The sequence below is a fragment of the Berghia stephanieae genome, chromosome 9 (assembly GCF_034508935.2).
Source record: "Berghia stephanieae isolate SIO BIC M18660-M18661 chromosome 9, UCSD_Bste_1.3, whole genome shotgun sequence".
Lineage (NCBI taxonomy): Eukaryota > Metazoa > Mollusca > Gastropoda > Nudibranchia > Aeolidiidae > Berghia > Berghia stephanieae.
In genome coordinates this window covers 8,139,945-8,161,611 of record NC_088368.1, presented here as the reverse complement: position 1 = coordinate 8,161,611, position 21,667 = coordinate 8,139,945, and the positions used below count along the sequence as shown (strand labels likewise).

At 35.4% G+C, this 21,667-nt stretch overlaps 2 protein-coding genes across 2 annotated transcripts; both read left to right on the top strand.

Annotated features, from left to right (window-relative positions):
- Positions 1 to 3: 3 nt before the first annotated feature.
- LOC144979601 (box C/D snoRNA protein 1-like) lies at positions 4 to 20,070 on the top strand. The gene is made up of 9 exons (XM_078926367.1): positions 4 to 137; positions 4,679 to 4,882; positions 5,857 to 6,050; positions 7,447 to 7,577; positions 8,804 to 8,907; positions 9,791 to 9,859; positions 10,434 to 10,589; positions 10,843 to 10,970; positions 19,663 to 20,070. Exons 1-9 carry the CDS (start codon positions 118 to 120, stop codon positions 19,848 to 19,850), a joined length of 1,194 nt encoding a protein of 397 aa, XP_078782493.1. The 5' UTR covers positions 4 to 117; the 3' UTR covers positions 19,851 to 20,070.
- LOC144980174 (uncharacterized) lies at positions 13,541 to 17,969 on the top strand. Its single transcript, XM_078927748.1, has 3 exons — positions 13,541 to 13,706; positions 14,580 to 14,740; positions 15,093 to 17,969. Exons 1-3 carry the CDS (start codon positions 13,685 to 13,687, stop codon positions 17,967 to 17,969), a joined length of 3,060 nt encoding a protein of 1,019 aa, XP_078783874.1. The 5' UTR covers positions 13,541 to 13,684.
- Positions 20,071 to 21,667: the final 1,597 nt, after the last annotated feature.

Sequence of the window (21,667 nt, the reverse complement as noted above, 5' to 3'; positions counted from 1 at the left end):
CTCTCCGGGTTTTATTGTTGGTTTTTCGTAAACACGCCACAAATATCAGAAATTTCGTGGTCCACGCTGCCTAAGCATATTTATTACTTGTATTTTGAGGAGATAAACAGGGGGAAAATGTCGTATTTATCAAAGCTGTAAGTTCTTTTTCTCATAATTGGATAATGAGACTTATTAAAGTCAATACTATACTACTATAACAACAAGTAGCCTGACGCAAATTCCAATCAAATCTCAAGTCCTCACGGATACTTAAAGAGAGGTGGGCCTTTGGCCTACCAACCTCCGCTGAACGTCCAACTCGCCTTGAGCATGCATTCACGTAAAATATAAAGATTTTTTTTAAAAACCTACCTCTGTTTCAAAAACTAGCATCTTTCAACTTTCTAAGAAACATTTTGATTTTTCATAACTTTAGTTCGTTAAAAAATACCGGCCAATCTGACCCGTTGAGTCGAATGAAAACGAAATTTTGTTGTTTACACCGTTCAAATGAAATGCCGTAAATAAGCTTTCATGGACTTCCTGTGTTGTTTTTACAGTGTCACGTGACCGTTTTGAGAAATTTGTCGTCTGCTACAAATAATTAGACCGGTAGGGGGTAGATATTTTCGTTGGAGCAGAGAAAAAGTGAGTATTATTTCTTGTACTTGTAGAGAGGCCTAGGGTCCACCAGCAGTCAAGTTGATTGAATGAAAGAAAAAAGGCCTTTTTTATCCGCCACCACCACCACCTTGAAAGAGTGGAGGGGGGGGGGGGTGCATGCCGACGAAAGGGAGACGTGTTGCTTGGTGACCTTGGTGACGTAGAGCATCTCAAGGATGCTGGCAGTTGCAGGTGTTCTTAACCCCTTAACAGCGAAGCTAATTTTTTGCTTTTAGATAATAGTTTGCTTTTATCTTTATTATTGTTAACGGGGAATACAGCGTTTCCACCAAGAGAGCAGTCAGACTATCGCAACTCGGACTTCAATTGTCTATAATCGTTTTGCCGTTACTTGTCTTTTGATGATGGAAGATTTGGTGTTAGGTCAAAGATCGAATTTCGCCGCTAAAAGGTTGCATTGCTACTGGATTTGCTCTCCCCCCCCCCCCACCTTTTTTTTTCTTCTTTTTTTTCACCTTAGTATTGTTGATTGCTATTTCCTTTTTTTGTGATTAGCAAGTGCCGTAGGAGTCTCACAGGATGCAGGAGTACTGCAATTAACCCTTTGCCAGTGACACTGATTTTTTTGTTTTCAAATAATAGTCTTCATTTATATTATTTTTTAACGCAGAAAAAAAAAAACGTTTCCACCATAAGAGCAGTAAGAATATTGATAAAAAGCGCTTTGAGCACGTTGGGTGGATATTGCCCTATATAAAAGTTCAAATTTTAAAATTGTAATTTGTTTTTTTGTCTTTTGATGAAAACGGTAAGATTTTATTTTTGGTCCAAGTAAGATTGATATTCGCCTTTAAAAGGTTAAGTTGTTTTGTTTTTTTCAGGTTTTTTTGTTTTGTTTTTCAAATGCGGATACGCTGCTTCTTCCTTTTTTTTCCTCAACTGGCAAGCTATTGCTGTACTTACCCGCATGGCTTGCACACACAAAAGGATACATCCAGGTCATAAAACCTTACATCCAGGTCACAAAATCAGACGACTAGGTCACACATGAAGATATCTCTGTTTCGTTTGTTCCAAGATAGCAAAACAAACCAGACGTCTTGGAGTTCGAAAGAGCTTTCCATAAAATATTTGGTATTTGCAAGACCCCCAGAAACCAATTCCCTATACAGCTCTTGTGCACGGTTACTTATGACCTTGATTTCTTTCGTACCCACCCCCAAAATCCCACTTATTGTGTGTTATAGGTAGAACATAATAAATAGCTGGGCTGCCACATGCGTGACTAAATTGGCCAAAGAGAGAATCTATACTTTGGCATTAGACACCCATTACCTGATGTCTTGGTTTTTAATCCTAGCCTAGTGAGAGAGCGAAAACAAAACAATCATACATGTATCTGCAAACAACAGAACGTTTTCATTTTACATTGAGATGGGAAGGGGAAGGGATAACATTATGACAAGAGAGAGAGAGAGAGAGAGAGAGAGAGAGATGGGCGGGGGATGGGGGGATAGTAAGGGGGAATGGGAAAAGATGCAAGAAACAATGGGTTGCCTGATGACGTAGATCAAAGGATTGTTACAACGGTGTTCACGGAGCGTACTTCGTGAAATTTTAACCTTTTACAGTGACACAGATTTTTTTCTCCCAATTGCTTATGCAGAATAAATCGTTTCCACCAAGAGAGCAGTAGTAAGAGTCTATTTCGACTCTGGCTTCAATTAAACTATAAATCGCAAAGCTTGTCTTTGATAACATTAAGACTAAGATCTGGAGTTTGGGGAGTGTAAGATGGAATCTCGCCATTAATGGTTAAAATTGTTTTGATTTTTAAAAGAATAACACACACACACACACACACACATGAGCGCGCGCGGTCACGACAGCGAGGACCATCTATTGCTTGTGTTGCAACGGTAAACCAGTTTACGTGTACCTAGATCCTGAGGCTAGATGCCCCGTTACCGTGTACGTAGGCACTCCCAAAAAAAAAAAAAAAAAAAGAGACACACACACACACACACAGAGTCTCGCATCCGCTACAAACTAATTTTGCGCACCAATTTTTACTGCACTAATGCACCAAATTGCATACCTATCTAGGGACACTTTTTTCTGTATCTTTTTCTCAATAAACTTTTTAAAAAACCTTTGTTTTGCGCGGCACCAACCATTGGACAGACGTAAAAAACACACGATTTAGCGAGCAATGAATCATGAAAATATTTAGAATATAATTTCAAACACATTTTTTGAAATTCATCAAGGATTGTCTAGTACCGAATGTTTTTTGATAGAAAACAAATGCATCTTCAAATCTAAACTGCTTTTGACGGTTAGCGGTAAGTTTTTTATTTATTTTTCTGTCCAAATGAATGATTTATCCTGGTATAGAAGCTAAGTATTGGTAACACCGGCTCACCTCTCTAAATAATATAAATTGACTTATATTATTGATTGTCCTTATTGTTAGCCTTAAGCTGAGAGGGAAACAGTCAATTGTAGTACAGTCGACTCCACTTAATCGCACATCCTCGGGAGTTCAGGTTAGTGTGTTAAGCGGAGTGTGCGATTAAAGCGGAGAAGCTAAAACTAGACGTCTACTAAGCACCAGTTTTCATGCATGGACCATTCATGTAAGCCGTTCCCTTCTGAGGTTTCTACGGGTTTGGGACCGTCATATTCAAGACATTAGACTGATTAGAAAAGGCGTTTTGTTGTTGTCGTTTTGTTTCTGTTTATTTTATATTATTATTATTTTTTAAAATCTTTTTTTTTAGGGGGGGGGGGGGTCTTTTAAAATTTTTCTTTTAATTCATGTTTCATCGACAACAAAGTGTGATTTTATTGTTGTAAGAGTGGTAATTGTGAAGCGTTGATTGTAGTAAAGCCCCGTCTTGTCTGCATGGTAAATGTCATTAGAGTTAGAGTCGTACTGCTGAAGACGTTTCAAAATTTCATCACTCCATTGACTCCATTGGCTGGCAGAAGAGACATCAGCATAGTGTTTTTCGTCATGTTCTTTTTCAAGTATGACATTTTGTCGACCTTTCCGTCTCGAGAGCCAGCTTTCTCATGGTGAGAAAGACTTGCCTTAATTTTATGCCAGTTCGACTTTGAGTGTATAAATGTAGACACGGACCGTATAAATCAATCAAAAGCTGAGACGTGAGTCCTCTCTGTAATCCTTCGTATTGTTCACGGCCCAGGAGAGGAAAACAATGCACAGGTAGAGAATTGAAAAAATCGAGTGGTCAATGTAAACAAACGACAGTATTGTGTGGACAGTGACCACGTTTCACACCTTGTGATGCAGACAGCGAGTTCTGAGTCAATTAGCCCGTTGTGTCAGGTAATCCTTTGATGTCAGTTAACAAGCATTGCGCGACTGACCTAGTCGGGGTCAGAGGGACAGTGGAATTGCGTTGACAGGAAAGCTTATTTCACGCGTGATACGATATTAACGTGCTGAGCTGTTTCAATGTGAAACGCATTTTCATTATTTTTTATATATTTGTCTCAAATCAAGATGTAGCGAATAAGCGGAGAAGTTGTGCAATTAAGCGGAGTGATTATATAGAAAAAAATTCAGTTTTTCGGGAATATGTAGTGTATAAGTATAAGCGGAGTGTGCGATTAAGCAGAGAACGTGTTATCTGATTTCACCTAAAAGTGTCACGAGCACCTTAATGTCATTGTAAACAAATAAAAAACCAAAACTCATTTTAAATTTGTAAATCTTTTATGAGATTTTTTTTTTTTTTCATCTCAATTTTAAGATTCTCATACTCATCATTGTCTGCCATCAGGTCAACAAATTTAGGATAAATAAATGACTGTAAAGTTTCCTCAAATTTTAAGTTTTGTCCTTTTAAAGATATCATTCTTTTAAAATATCACAGTGGAAATAATCTAAGAAAATGCAAGCTGAAATGTCAGTTTACCTGATAGGAATTTGTCCCCCACTTTTTTATTTTTAATATTAATAAATTTGTGACTTTGATGAATATATAATTAATTCATTTTTCCGTGTCTCTATTTTTTTCATTTAAAAAAAAATCCCAAACAGACTTTCAAAGTTGGAAAGTTTGAAATCTGACAAAAATGATTCTTTACTTCAAGAGGAACCAGCAAAGCAGACTTTGTCCAGTCCAATGGAGAAGACTAGAGAAAATAAAACAGTTACAAGGGACTCTCCAACCAATTTAACACAACAAATTTCAAACAATACCTTGAATTTAGATGAATTCTGTAACAAGCCATCCGAAAGCATGTAAGTATTTTTAATACTGGTTTATTGAAAGTCAACGATGGTGCTGTTGCAAGCTGTACAACAATGGTTAGTCACTGGGTGTAGAGAGAATTGACTATTGACAATCATTATTTTTAACGACAATGACAAAATGGTTATTTTTCACACATATTTTGGCGAGTTCTTCAGTTTTAAGTTTGACTGCTTTGAGTTGAATCACAGTAAATGATAGGCTTTGTAGTAAAGTTGTAAACTTTAACTTGTAATCTAATTGAACAAAAAATAAGTGGGGCAATTTTTTTATTTGTTTGTGTGTTTGTAAACTTTTTTATCTCTGTGAGAACCTCTCACATGACAGCTTCAACAATGCATAAATAAATGCATGTAATAGATTAAGATAGAAATTGTTTTGTTCCTTTCTACATCAAATTGTGTCCCACTTCATCAATGTGGTATTATGTCGAGGTGAACCAAATGCTGAAGTTGATTGTAAAGTCAAAACTGAAATTTGAATCAAGTTAAGACGTACTGTTTCCCTTTTGTTGAGGAGAATAGACGCACATTCTTGATATGCAAACACTCAAATATCATAATTCTGATCAGTTAGCTATTAAATAGTGCAGAATCAACTTGCTTTTTTATTTTTGTTTTACAGTGCAGCACGGAAATCTTGAATACTTTGGGACTGGGATTATTTTTTTTGTTCGAGATTTCTGTGTTAAATTTTTTACAAAGAATATTGAGAAGAATATGAGTGCGGTAACTGTGGGTGGTTTCAGTAAGACCCGTCTCTCTCTCTCTCTCTCTCTCTCTCTCTCTCTAGCTCTCTCTCTCTCTCTCTCTTTCTCTCTCTCTTTCTCTCTCTCTCTCTCTCTCTCTCTCTCTCTCTCTCTCTCTCTCTCTCTCTCTCTCTCTCTCTCTTTATTGTTTGTGTTACATGTGGCAGAGATGCTTCTATGGCTTTTAATGATTTTTATCATTCTTTTATATTTCAGCCCATCAAAAAGCAACTCTTTATGCGAGTTGTGTACGACAACCCAGTTTAAATACACATGTCCTGGCTGTGGAGTAAAGACCTGTTCTCTACCATGTGTCAAAGAACACAAAATAAGACTCAGTTGTAGTGGAGAGCGTGTCAAAACAGCCTTTGTTGACAAATCACAATATTCAGATTGTCATCTACTCAATGGTTTGTATATATAATAAATGTGTATATAACACAACAGCAACATACTCAAAAAGTAAACAAACTGAAAGTTAGTCCTAACAAATGCGAGATCAGTTTGTAACAAAGTGCCACTTGTCGTCAAGCATCAAAATAATAAAAAAAACTATTGAAATTAACTTAAGGCCAGGAAACCGACTCAAAGCACTTGTATTAAATGTTTAATCAGCGAGAAATAAGAGCTCATTACTCAATGATCTAATTACAGAGACTGATTCTGATATTGCATTTTTTTGTTGAATCAGGTACATACTGTGTCTTCTATACCCTTATATCTGTTTTCCAACATGCTTTCTGCCTTTGTCTTGGAATGAGATTACTTGGTTTTTTCCTGGCTCTGGTCGGAGTCCTGGCTGGGAGGGAAACAGTCAAATGCATAGTTATGGTTTTGGGAGATGATATTTTTTTCCTTGTAAATCATCTCTCTGTTATGTATTATTATTTTTATTTTGAATGTATAATGTAAGCATTTGAGTGTGTTCCTCTTTGTTGGATTTTGTGCTTGTGTCTGGATGAGACTTGTAGGTGATTTCAAACTAAGTACATTGATGGTATGCTCTTGGAATCTACATCTGATCCCTATTTGTTCCCAGTTCCCCTTTGTCTTACTTTTTCTTGGGTGCTTTAATTGTAATTCTAGAACTTTTTACTATCCCATTTTCTTCCTTTTTACTGGCGCTGATATAACCTAAATGTGTTGCAAGCGCCGTAAAACCCTTAAAAACAAAACAAACATTTGTTGAATCATGGCTGCGTCCCAAAGGAGATGACGTCATTTTAGCAGATCTTGCACTACCATGTTATCAATCTATATCAATGTCAAGAAGTGCGCGAAATGGTGGGGGCATTTGCAGTTAAAGAAAATTAATACCAAAATTTAAAGAAATTAAATCCTACAAAACAATCAAATGTTGTGAATGCACAATCCACCTAAAAGAACAGTCCATCAAATTTATTTGTTGATATAGACCTCCACCAAATTCTACAAATGGATTGAAAATTTCGGAATTCATACCCGAGATCGAGGATCTGCTTGAAAAAAATGAAACTAAAATGCCAAAACCGATCATAGTCGGAGATTTTAATATTCATTTTGACAATAACCAAGATTCAAAAGGTCTGTTTCACACTAAAGAAACCAGGATAAGCTCCGGCTCCATGGTCCTTTTGGCTCTACAGACTACTTATTTAATATTCTTTTTCTTTTTTCTATTTTAGAAATATTAGTTTTGAGAACTCAGCTGTAACTAAATTTTTTTTATGAAAGTAAAAACTGTTCTCTTTGCTGTCGTGAATAATCATAAAATTAAAAATCCTTATTATAAGAATTAGCTGATAGATTTACTTTGTCCCATTACAGATTACAGATTTTTGGAAAGTGCTGAGCGTTCTGTGTATAGTAATAAAATTGGGATAAAGAACAGACACTTTGGTGGGCGTCAACATCAGCATCATCGAATGAATCCTTATCATACTCAACACAGCAAAAGAGTTTGTATTTTTTATTTAATAACTCATCATTTTAATGATTGCTAGATTTTTTGTTTTGTTTTTAATTTTAAAAAAGAAAATGACTGGGTTTTTTATTTCCCACTTTCAAAATGTTTGTATTTTCATAATATGAAATAACATTTGTTTTGCCTAAAATAAAAATTGAGATCAATATATCTATTTTATAAAAGATATATATGTATAATATATTTACTATTTTTTCTCATTGCAAATTCGAAGATGGGAATTTCTAGCTTGGAGCAAAAAATAAAAATGGAAAATAATTTGCTGTGTTTATACAGTGGATCCCACTTAAACTATATTCACAATATGCAGACCTTTCTCATATACACAGACTTGTACAATTGGTTTTCTGTATTTTGTAGGGATTCTGGTAACAGATACGGAAATATTAGAAAATAAGATAAAATATATGCAAGATCGAAAATTTGTTGGAGTATTTATGCTTGTCAGTTATGGTGTATTTTGTTACATGGTCAATCAATACACATTTTGTGTCTGATTAGTGTATGCAGTTGATGTCAGATATGATATTATGTTGAAAGAGGGGTCATTGACCTAGATATGCTACCTCCAAAACCATGGTGGTAGTATTAGCGTGTACTATGGGCTACTCTCTGTGTTAAATTTTGGCAATAATAATAATAATGACAAATGCAGAGCATCCGTCTTTCAAACATACAACATTAGACTGAGCAAAATATTCTACAATTTATTCATTTAAGTAAATGGTGCGCTTATAAAAAATACTGCAAGTGAGAGTCCAGGGTGAAAGTATTTTTGGTTATGATGAAAATCATCCACCAGCATTTAAAATTTTAGGTAGTGTAAATTTGTTTTAGATTTGCATCTGTTTCAGGCAAATTGATCCGTGTAAATTTTTGCCATGGTGAGATTGTTTTATCAAGTCTACCCTGTATTATCATATTAGGTTGGGTATTTCATTGATAGCTTCTGTTTTAATTTGTACCCTTTGTGTTAGTTTGCATATCTTATGATTTTGACTGTTCCATCATTTAAATGACTTAATAATAAGCGTGTATAAACTTCTACTCTAAAAATAGAAGCCACAAATATTTAGTTTGAGACATATTTCTAGAAATATTCTTTTAGATTTTTTTTTTCATAGAAAAAATAGATTTTATTTGATATATTTTGTTGGTAGCGTAGTTGTAAATTGTGATTTTTATTATAAAACTTTTCAGGCTACAATCTTGATGTCTGCTGCCAGTAAAAGAGGGATTCATTTAAGAATGATGCCAGATCATCTGGAGAAACACAAAACCAACACAAGTTTTTACACTATAAGGTAAATAAGTATGGAATCTAAGAAGCTCAGAGGGGTGGTTCGGACCTCTGAATCAAAAGTCATCTGGCTCAAATCTAGTCTTTTAGAGTCATAAGGTGCATAGAGCCAAGGTTTTCTCAGTATCTGTCATGTTTAACTTATGGTAGCAAATGTTTCATACCCTTTTGATAGGACGATAGTTTATTTGCAAAATATTTTTCACCAGGTCAAACAGAAGCAAATGTCCAAATACTGCTGGATGAACTGGGGTCAGAGAAATTTTGACTGCACCTGTAATGGATACCAGTTATTTTACTTGTGAGGCGAGTGCTCTACCATTGAGCTATTTTGACACCCACTCACAAAACTAATGGATTTTTTTCAACATATCAAAACCTGAAAAATGCGATTGCTCACTGTCCTGGTTAGAAGGGATTGAGAGCCTAGCCCTCTCTTCTCAACTTTCCTTATCAGTGTTTTAATTATGAAGGATATATATTCAATGATATCAGCATTATGAATCTATTTTGTTTACCAATCAGGAATTCATAATTGAGCTTACAATTACTCTTAAAAACTCTGAAAATACAAAGGAGGTAACTTATGTGTGGAAGTACTTTTTCACAAATATATATATATGTGTAATATATTGCCCCCAATTCTTTCCCTGTTGTTAAAAGAAATGTTATTATCAATTATTTTCCTATTCTTTTTACCATTAAACAAGATCATTACTATTTACCGCATAAAAAAAAGTCATGTTGCAGTCGTCATTTTAAATTTTTTATTCCCAATATTTGATTTGGTCATTTTAGAATTTTTGTTAATTGACATGAACTATAAACCAGCTCAAAAAATGACTTGCTTTTATTTTCTAGATATTTGTTTTTAACTTTACTTTCAGTTCTGATGTGATTGAGTGGCACATTGAATGGCAATTTGTGTCCGCAAACTGTTTGATCAAGGATGAAAAGTAAGATTGGAAGACGTTATGAAGAGTTGGTAGTTTGGGCCAAAAGTATATGGGGAAAGTCTGAGTATATTTGTGACAACCTGATCTGCATGTTATTCTGAAATAATAATTCTAAATTTCAGTCAAATGGAGTAGATTTTTGGCTTAATGTGTAACATGAGGTTTAATTTTTTAAATCTTATGTATGTTTACAACGCTTGCAAACATTGTTTCTAAAAGTAGAAGTATGTACTCTGTCTTAGTTTAGAAACTCTTAAGAGTGAGTTCCTGGTAGATAATTATTGTTTCACTTTCAGATCAACATTATCACTCACCAGTATTTGTAAACCACCGTGTTCTGGTATTATGGCAGAATGAGCTAGATGAAGAAAATTGTGTTTCAAGTCAACATTTTCAGAATTTGGAACTTCTATGTTTTTAAAAATTTAAACAAAATTCAATTTCCTCAACAAATGCATTTTAAAAATCATAAGGTTTAATGATAATGCTTAAAATGCAGTCTCAAGCATTCTATTTACCCAGTCATAATACTCTTTTGAGACGATTGGTCACATTTTCATTTTAATTTGTTAAGATTGCCAGAATCCACTGTTTTGTTGGAAGCTGTAAAGAAATACGGAAATGCTGTTGACTACCCTCATCTACGTAAAACTCTGGAAAATTACAGGAAGAAGCTTCACTTGTGTCGCTATCTTATCAAAGTGGAAGGAATGCCTGCAAACAGGAAAAGGTAAGAAGCCATAGTATTTTTTTTTCTACTTCATTCATTGACACTAAAACTAAATGTGAGTTTAGTACTCATATTTGCAGTGCCCAATATCATAAGAATTCAAGGACAAAAGTTGAACCTCATCTGCAACTTTGTGCTATATGAGTTTGCTCATTAACTCCCTTTCCATGGGATATGGTTTTGTTCATGCTCAATTCTGGCTAGTATTGTGTCAATTACACAAAGTTTATTTTTCATACTTTTACTTTTACAGATTTATTGAGCTGTATCCATCCCTTACCATAGCTGAAAATTTGAAAGGCCTATGTCTAGTGGAACACCCAACCATATTTGTCTTGCCACCAAATCACTCCTTTGATGACTTCCAATTATTAAATAAAGGTATTGAAAAGTGCGGTTTAAAAAAATTGAAGTTATTATGGTGCTTTGTGTTTTGTTTTTGTTTTTTTTTATTTCAATTAAAAAAAAAAATCTTTTCATACAAAGGGATTGTGCCTGGTATTATTGATGCATTGCGTTTATGATAAATAGGTATCCCTACTCATAAAATTTGCCACCCGGGTAGAACGTACCAACACACAAAACTATGTGCAACATTAAATGTTAATAGTCTGATTAATATAATTTAGTGAGAACTACTCATAAAAATTGCTGGCTAAAGACAATGATAAAGAGCTAAAATGTCAATTTCGTTCTATACAGTGAGTGGAATTATGATGGAAGGGGGGATGGGCTCCTGCGCCAATTAATTGCGATTCTACATCTTTATTATTTATAACAACTGTCTGATCCAATCCATTACTGATGCAACCTCAGTGTTGAATGTAAATCTGACATTGTATAAGTTAGAGTGGCTTGGCCCCCACAGGCTTGAGGAAGGAGCAAAATCATTTAACAATAGTCTTCATTAGTACCTTAAAATCAATTCTATCTCCCCAAATAAATAATGAAACGACATGACTGTAATGTAACTGTACCTTCCATCCTTTTAACGCCCCCCCCCCCCCCCCCCCCCCCCCCCCCCCCAGCAACAATTCCTCATCCCCCTCTACTGCTTACTTCAGAACTGCTGGAACAATGCAAGGGTTAAATTCTACCATCTTCCTTTCCTCTGCTGTCCACCCATCCCAACCCACCACTGACAGCCACTCCTGCTACTGACTACCATGCAGAACTTGAGTAGCCCACAGTCCCTATGATAAGAAAAGACAACCACGTGCTTCACATAGAGCTAATCACCCACTCATTAGTCATATTTACGTAATAAACCACGAGTGTATCAATTTATTGATCAGTCAGTCGCGCACCTTTCACTGGTCCTTTGTTGCGTCAATGTAATATGTGACACAAAGTACATAGAGAAACATTGATAGTACATACCTACTATTTGATGCCCACTTCATCCCCCAATCTCTGTTTCCTTTGCCATGTGTGCCATGTATGCTTTCCTCTTTTCTTCTTGAGTTATTTGTCTTTCTCAATGTGGTACTAAATTTGCAACTTGCATCCCTGTTCTTCGTGAGTGGTTTGTTTTTCTCAATGGTGTACTAAACTTGCAACATGCACCCCTGTTGTAGCCATGAAATATTACCCAGTTATAGTCAATGCATGATTTATATGAATTATAAAGGCTGTAGAACAGGGATTCTTAAATTTCCCATTGTAGCCGAGCTCTCGTTGCATCCAAGGCTGTTTACACAAGCTGCAGTGTATGAATTTGCTTCTCTGTATACACAGATTGATGCATGACAGGGTGTCCAGGGAAGTCGGAAAATTGGAAATTGGTCGGAAATTACATACTTGGTTGGAAATTACATATTTGGTCGGAAATGTTGGAAATAACGGGACTGAGGGTGAAATTTCCTTTAAAATGAGAAAAATTATAAATTTCTTGCTTAAATGCAATATCAAAAATGTGCGAAGGACAACTGCTGTGCTCAAAATTATTATTATTTTACTACTACAACTGCCACCACATCATCATCCCTGCCACCATCACTGCTACAAACACTACCACATCATCATCCCTATCACCAATGCCACTCACTAATGCAACCATCACCACATCATCATCCCCATCACCACCACTACCACATCCCATACCATCACTACGACAATTACCACATCATCATACTCATACCCACCACCACCACCACTACTCCAACCACTATCACAGCATCATCCTTATCACCACTACTACTACACCCACTACCACATCATCATCCCAATCGGCAACAGCACAACACTACTGCAACCATCACCACATCATCATCCCCATCATCACTACTACAAATGCAACAACATTATCATTATCCTTACGACCACCACATCACCATTGCTACAACAACTACTACATCATCATCTATACCACAAGCACCACTACATCATCATCCCTACCCCCTACACTACTATAACCACCACCACAACACCGTGCCTACCAGTAGGTACTCCAAACCAGCCACTATCGGGTAAAATTGTGATGAAAATCGGGAAAATTCATCACTTTCACACTGCTACTCTCAAATAATGTGTAAAATGTATGCATTACACTTGGTGTCATTGTAAAGATCATCCTTTTTTCTTTATGATAGGGAAAAAAGAAAATGGTTTTGTTCAATAAGTAATATTAATAGATTTGAATAAAAATGTGTAGAAAACGGTTGGTCGGAATGCTCACGGTCAGTTTTTATGACCTCATCTTTTTCAACCGGATGTCTTGCGAGCGCCGTTTATGAGATCGGGAAATGAATGGTGTTATTTGAAGCAGAATTGAATTCTCTTTCGTTTGGTATATAATTTTATATTGTATAAAATCATATTCCTCTCTAAAAATCGATTTTTTTGAAGTTTTTGACAAAAAAAATGCCGAAATATGAGAACATTGAAACGAAACTTACATGAAATGAAAAAGTATTCAATTTTCTATTCATGGTAAAAATTCGAAACTATTTTATGGAACAGCGTCCGCAAGCTGGCTATTTAAAAAGAACGACCATGCCCGGCGAAGTCATTCAAACGAAGGAGCCGAGTTGACGTTAGTCGACTCGCGACTAGTTGTAAACAAGGTGTGATTGATTGATTGATTTCATTCAAGAATGGATTCAAAGCTCATTATAGGTAAGTTATATGTTTGAAATCTACTTTCTGATCATTGAAAATATTGCTTTTTTTATATTAGTTAGTTTTTTTTTGTCAAAATCGTAAACGCAGTGTCTTTTAAAATTCTTTCACTTGCGGTATTCCCTCGTATCCAGCAACTGGGAACTTTGTGGCACTTTGTATTTTTTTATGTTATATTTTCCCCTAAACAAATACCAGTAAGACTTTAATCAGTTATCTAATTTTATATGACACCAATCTAAATTTTATTTTAATGAATAATACAGCTGTATTTTGTCATCTTAATACACTAGACTTTTGTGGCGATGAAATCTTGATTTCAAAATGGCGGACACTCAATTCAGGTTTCGGACGAGTCCATTGCGGACAACTTATCGAGATTCACATTAGTTTTGTTTTAGTTCGAATGCGTTCTAAGGTTATTGGTTAAGAAATTATCATTAATTATTATTATTATAGAGGCGTATGTGACTTTACAGCAATAGTAAGCTTTTTTTAAAAAAAATTATGTTATGAAACTTTGCTTTGGATGGGCTCAGACCCCTGTCAATAATTTGGATGTGGACTGATTTGTTTATAAAGTTATATGACTATTGTGATCCTTCAATATAATTTCAGTAGATCAAATATTAATTGTGCGCTACCAGACTGCCTGGTACTTATTATTACTAGCTATTACCATGGCAAATGACTTTTTTTTTTTTCATATTCATGTTGTAATTATTGCCTATTCATCAGATTCAGATTATTGTTTGGTATTTTTTATTTATTGGGGATAATAATAACGTGTATCTATTTCAATGTTTGTGTAAGGAAGATTTTGATTTTAATGATAAAATTAGTAATTTTCATTTTGATATATTTCCTCAGAAGATGATGTTTACCAAGGGTTAAAAAATACCTTTTTGGTATCTGGGAGAGGTAGACGACCAGATTTGCCACCAATAAAAGTGAACCAGAAGTTACTTGTACAGCTTTATTTTTTGAAGCAGGAATCGGAGAACTGCTCATCAAAAAAATCTTGGAAGGAGGTGACTATATTTTTATTTCGTCATTTATATGTAATCACGTTTTTTTCAGAGAAGTTTCCCAAAGCTATTATGTGATCATCCATTGTCAAGAAGTGAGCAAAGTCAAGACAGTTGTTCTCTGACCGCTTTTTTTTATTTTTTTTTTGCTGGCTAAGATTAAGATGTTTTGTTACAGGAAGAAATCGGTGAGGATCATATGAAGGGGTATTGGTGCATTTCAGTGCCTAGTGGGATTCACTGTACATATGAGTAAGCATTGCTAACGAGAAAGGTACAGAGTTAGGTAACAATTGACAATGTAAAATTGTGTTGTATTGCCATTGTCTCATCTTTTCAAATAATTTGATTTCAGATTGAAGACTGTCTTCTACGGATATCCCCAGACCTTGCATCACACAGATCACGGATAAGGCATGCAGTGGAGCGTGCTTACCAGAGATTCTGCATGCAACGGCATGATCTGTCGTTCCTGGAATGTGGGGTTGACTTCGACTTTATTTCGGATAAGTTGTCGAGTTTTGGCATCACCCGTGCTTCATTGCCCTTTCCGCCTGCATCTTCACTGGATTTGAAACACATCGATAACGGATTAGTTATTGATATTGAACTTTCCAGGAGGGATATGGGATTAAGTTCAAACACAACGGCTCAATGGGTTTGTCATTTATCTGGACTGAGCATCAATTCTAAACTTTTTTGTGTCCTAAAAAAAACATTCAAAGAGTATGAACGACTCAGGAGCAACAAGACCAAACATCCTGAAAGGCTTCAGCAATTTCTGCTATCAAAATTTTCCCTTTCTTCGTCTCCACAACCACCCTCACATCTACAGCCTTCATCATTGCCATTACAAGAGCACCCTACGCCTCGCCCACCCACCCCACTACGATCTAGTCCAACTCCAACTACTCCAAAGCTGAAAGATGACCAGTTACATTTGATTCAGTCTTTGAATGAAAAACTTCTAATTGTTGAATCTGCACTACGTGATATTCAATCGGAGAAATTTTCTCTACTGGAGGAGGTAAAAGGACTGAAAGAGAAACTTAGTTCAGCTGAGGATAAAGCTTTAGTTACTGTGTCTAAATTAGAAGAAAAGTTTGAAGCTGAATTAAAGAAAAAAGATTTAAAGTTAAAAGAAATTAAAGCTGGGCATGACAAAATTTGTAAAGATTATTGCTCAACTATATCTGTTTTACACAGTGATTTAAATAAGAAAGATTTGTCCTTACAGAAAATGAAGTCAAAAAATAAATACCTTACAGATGAGTTACAGAAAGAGATCATCAGATATGAAAATTTAGAAGCTAATCCATTTGAAATTAAAATTAAAAATTCTAAAAATAATGAATATTCTGATGATGTCAGGAAAGCTGTCATCGCCTTAGTTTGTGAGACAGGTGTCTCAGCTAAAAATGTAAAAAAAGTAATTGATATTGTATCAAGCAATATTTTTCATTATGTATTTTCTGAAAATTTACCTTGTGCTCAAACAGTTTTAAACATGTGTGATGAGGCTTTTGTCCTTTCAAATATGCAAACTGTTGAAAATGTTTTAAAATCTGAAAATGCTACGTTTCATTTTGATGGTACATCAAGAGATCAGAAAAAGATAGTGGGACATCAGTTCACTTTAGATAGTGGGGAAACCTTTTATCTGGGGTTTTTGCCTGTTGCCACTGAAAATTCTGACACTCTTTTGGATATTGCTATGATTGTTATTAGTAATTTAGTTGATTGCTATAAAGATGTGTACTCCATTTCTCCTGATATTATTTTAAGAGAAATTCTTTCTAAAATTACTAGTGTCATGTCTGATAGGGCTGCGCCCAATATTCTTTTTGGTCATAAATTTACAGATAAACTAAACGCTGAGCTTGGAGATTCCCTTCAGATCAGTTTTTTGCATTGTAATGCACATTTTCTATTAGGAATTAGTTCTGCCTTTGAAAAGACATTGTCAGTTTTTGAACGAAAGTTGATCACTCAGGACGATGAGTATTTAGGAAGGGACAAAGATGGGGCCTTTTCATTTTTTAGCAAAGATTCAGAGTCTGCGACAAATAGAATAATTCGATGTACTTGTAATTTGTTGGGTCCCAGGGGTGACCAGAAAAATGGATGTCGTCCACAGTGGATTACTTTTTGTTCTGATACTCACAATGTTGTTCCCATTCCTAGTTTTAAGTCCAACAGGTTTAATTGCTTTTTTGAAGCTGCTGTTTCTATTTTATTCCACCATGACAATTTATTGAATTTTTTCACTTCTGGTATTTTACATGATAACCCAAATTTATTGATTAAGAGTGGTACTCATGACCTTCAAGATTTAAGGTTAATGTCATTGGTTTGTTGTATTGCCCTATTTTGTTTAAAAGTCACTTCGCCTTATTGGTTTCTTGTCAAGAGTAATACAGTGAAGTATACTGATTTTTTTATGTATGTTCAAATGATGCATGACTGTTTTAAGAAATGGGCTGATGATCCCTCTGAATTACTTGATATTTCTTTTACATCTGTTTTTGGAGATGCTCTCCCTTTTTCCAAATCCCCTGCATTTGATATGGTACATAGTCAAATTGACAAATTTAATAATGTTGTAATGATTGATTTGTTAAAAATATTATGCAAAGATGTTTCTTCTGTTACTGAGAGACAGTTGAAAGATTTTTTAAATGATGGTTATTATGCTCATGTCAGTGATGAAATGAAAAGAACATTGAGCCATTGTCCTCTTACAAATTTGGTTGGTGAGAGTGCATTTGGTGATTTCGATTATGACATTAGTAAAAGGAGAAATGCATCACTCCATAATCGGTCCACCATTCATGCTGTCAAACGCAATAAAACAATATCGTTTTTATCTAAAAAGTCTGTTGAAGAGCAAGGGCTCATGTTCAAAGTAGCTAGAAAGCATGGGAAGAAAATGCGAAATGAGAGTAAGATGTTAAAAGATAAAGTAGATAATGATATAAGATTGAAATTTGTAGAGAATCAACAGAAGAAGATTGATAAGCAGATAAAGGATATGGAGAATATTTCCAAGGTTGAACGAGATGTTGAATTACACGGTGGGCCCTGTCGAACAGATAAAGATGTAATTGATTTATTTGACAGGCTTAGAGTTGAAAATTATTCAATGACAAAGATAAAAGATATATTGAAGAGTGAAATACGTTTTCATAAATGTATGTCGGGCGGAAGGAGTTTAAGATTTGGTGATGTGTGATTTTATGTTGGATGCTTTAAAGTTCTTTTTAAAATCAAATTCTGTTTCTGGTGACATTGAGAACCCATCAAAGAAGCGAAGAGTTATATAGCCTGATTGAGTTTAATTTCTTTTTCAAGCATTAATGATTTAATGTGCATTTTTTTGTTGTGATTTCTCGGTTTCGGATTATTTTTCTCTCTCAATTTTCATAGCTTAGTCTGAAGCTGCTGAAGTTATCTAATTTATTTTACTAAGGAGATCATACTATTTCTGAATTGTACGTTATTCATGCTGTACGTATGAAGTGTTTTATTTGTATATCCTGACATTTTGCATATTTGTGAGTTTTTTTATTAGGTGAAATTTTTGTGATTTCATTATTTCAGTCTTGCTTCATGTTCTTTAATGACCAATGTGTGGCTTGCATACTTTGGCTATTTACATTTTGTCATTGTATGGATAATGAACTTTAATTTGATGTATCACATGAATATGTACATGTTTTTATTATTTTTTAATGAATTTTTTAAAATCGTTCAAATTGCTCTTTTTTACCTCCCTTGTCGTTTTATGTGAAATTGGCTTCGGAGCCATTTTCAAGACCTTTTAAAAGTAAAATAAAGTTCTTTAATATGCTTGGAAAAAAATAGGCGTGTTCCCTGTGTTGCTGTCTGTCTGTCTAGCAAGTTTTAGGTATGTGGTTTGATTACTTTTCATTTTACAATAGCGCAAAGTTGACACCGGAGCAAGTTGCGCGAAGGCGCATATTTTTCGAATCTTCAATATTGCGTAAATTCCTTAATAATTGAGTTAGAGGGCTCATTTTGGTATCAAACTTCTTAGAAAATTGAGTACTATGTGATGAAACATAGACTTTTTGGTTTTTTCTTAACTCAAAATTTGGTTTGGTGTACCTACTACCAGCAACATCACCTCTACTACAACCACCACCATCACCACTGCTATAACAACCATCACATCACTATCCCTAACACCATTACTACAACCATATCATCATCATCACCACCACCACCACCACTTCACTACTACAACTACCATCACATCATCATCCCTACCACCACCACCACCTTTGCAACAACTGCTACATCAGCATTCCTATCCAATCACCACTACTACAACCATTACAACTACCACTACACTATTATCTCAACCACTAATACCATAACTTACTACCACATCATACCAACCAACAAATCATATGAGTATTTTTAAAAAGTGAAAATGGGGGTCGGTGGTGGCTTTTGACATTGTATAATCACATTGTACCATTCTCTAAGTAGATAAGATTTTATATGTTGCTATCGGTTTTTCAACTTTTGAAATTCCTCCGAATGTTGTCAAAAATTGCTGCGAGACACAGTTTGGGTTGCTTCTCAGCAAATTTTTATGAAATTCAAATTTATGGATGGGTCATGATCTGTGCTCTCATAAATTTCCTCCTTTTTTTGACCAGTCATTTTCACCTCTGCTTTTACTTTAAAATATGGATTGTGTTGCGGTAAGACCTATTTTAAGTAGGATTGTCTTTTTTAAGCGTATAGAACGCTGTGTGTATAACATACCTGGTGGGAAATTTCACTTCTAGGTAGGAAATTTTAAGGTCGGATTTCCCTGGACACTGTGCATGAGCTCTATTGTTACCAGACTGTTATACTATAATTATAGCGTGTACTTTTGCCTTTCCCCGCAGATGATGATCTAACCCACATGCATACAGGCAACATGAAACATCTGACCAGACACCACCCAGACTTCTCCACACAAGTCCTTATCCAAGACCAGTTACTGAACCCTAGTTCTAGCATTTATACACCTGATAATGGCAAGGAGGATGAAGATGTAGATGGCATCGAAGTGACAAGTGATAGCGACAGTTGATTAAATATTTTTGAAAGTTTGTTATTGCTATACTATATATGTATATATACAAATTTAAACGTCAGCTGTTAAAAGAAATATTCTTGAGTTCTCACAATTTTTGGGGATCATTACACACCACTTGTTTTATTACCCTGGAAGTCAAAATATATAGCGTATGTCTTTTATGTGACGCAGAAAAACATTGGTGTTGATGAATAAAAGAATTATGGAAATAGTCTATCGTTTTTATCAGATATTTTTGATTCACATTATAAAGACTTAAAAGATCCAAAGCCTGAACGACAGGCAGCAAAAGATTAGTAGGAGCGGCATCTTAGTTGAAAAAGGTGAGGACAAAGTACTTTATTGTCACACTTGTCCGATACCTGCTCTGAATCTTTTGATAGGTCCATGGTTCGAGTTCAGCTCTGAGCAGCACATAGTCCTTGGAAAATGCTCTTTACTCACATTCTCTCACCATACAAGTGTAAAAGGAGTACCTGACCATTTACAGCGTTGTCTCCGTCGGGGCAAAAAATGTCATATAATATTACACTTACAGGCGTTATATCTTGTCCTATTTGTTGCTGTTGGCTAAGGACCCCTTGTAAGCATGTTTAATATTGCTCTTAGCCAAAAAGCTCACAATATTTGCCAGCCAGAAATAACGTACCAACACACAAAACTATGTAGACTCCTGATAAGACGATGCCCAGGGGAACAGGGGAAAAAAATCAACTTAACCGGAGTGTAGCCAATTGAGCAAAAATGCATGTGTGATGAAAGCAAGCCAATCTAGAATAAGTATGGCCCTTCATGTCGTGCTTTTCGCTGACGTTGCTTGGTCGCGCTGACTTGACCAGAGAAGTAGAAGTCCCTGTAGTGGTCATCAGAGGCTCCTACTGGGAACAAATAGGGATCAGATGTAGGTTCCAAGAGCATACCATCAATGTACTTAGTTGACACAAGCTTAAGCACAAAATCCAACAAAGAGGAAGACACTCAAATGCTTACATTATACATTCAAAATAACAAATATAATAATACTAATACATAACAGAGATGATTTACAAGGAAAAAAATATCTCCTAAAACAATAACTATGCATTTGACTGTTTCCCTCCCAGCTAGGACTCCGGCCAGGGCCATGACAAAACCAAGTAATCTCATTCCAAGACAAAAGACAAAAAGCATATTGGAAAACAGATATAAGGGGAATAGAAGATGCAGTATGTACCCTCCTGCCCACTATGGGAAGTCAGGAACCCCACCCAGGATTTAACCTGGCCAGAACCCTCTGTCATGCTTCTTGTAAATTGTTGAGACAGAAATGGCTGGTATGCCAATTTCCTCTGCGATGATTTTCTGTCGCGTCACATGCCAGACTTTTCAAATACATAGATCAGCTTAATCTTTCTTTTCAGCGATAGGTTTGCCATTGTAGTTGTAGACTTGACTTGAATTCTTGATAAAATTGATACTAATTAAGATTAAGAGGGCCATTACATAGGATTAGAACGAAAAAAAATTATTTTAATCTTGAACTTGAAGTTGCGACGATGTATAATGTGAGATGGAGAAATCAAAGTTATTTGTCGATACTGCTTATGTATTGAGCACGGACGTCAGGCAAAGCACCTACATCAGTGTGCGCCAATCGTTCGCCGATATTCTTAACCAATGAAAATTCTTACTGGTAGCTTTTTTAGCCAATGGAAATACTTGTTTATTTGTGATTTTATTGTGGTCGTGAGTGATAAGAACATTGACTTATGTGGAGTTTTTTTTTTGTTTTTTACTAATGTTATATAGGAAGAAGGGGAAGGGATCAAGAA

Bases quoted from the DNA above. Each gene is read 5' to 3' on its own strand.
- LOC144979601 (XM_078926367.1), top strand. From the start codon at position 118: ATGTCGTATTTATCAAAGCT. The intron at 138-4,678 runs GTAAGTTCTTTT...AATCCCAAACAG, and splicing joins ATGTCGTATTTATCAAAGCT to ACTTTCAAAGTTGGAAAGTT. The intron at 10,590-10,842 runs GTAAGAAGCCAT...TTACTTTTACAG, and splicing joins ATGCCTGCAAACAGGAAAAG to ATTTATTGAGCTGTATCCAT.
- LOC144980174 (XM_078927748.1), top strand. From the start codon at position 13,685: ATGGATTCAAAGCTCATTATAG. The intron at 13,707-14,579 runs GTAAGTTATATG...ATATTTCCTCAG, and splicing joins GGATTCAAAGCTCATTATAG to AAGATGATGTTTACCAAGGG. The intron at 14,741-15,092 runs GTGACTATATTT...ATTTGATTTCAG, and splicing joins CAAAAAAATCTTGGAAGGAG to ATTGAAGACTGTCTTCTACG.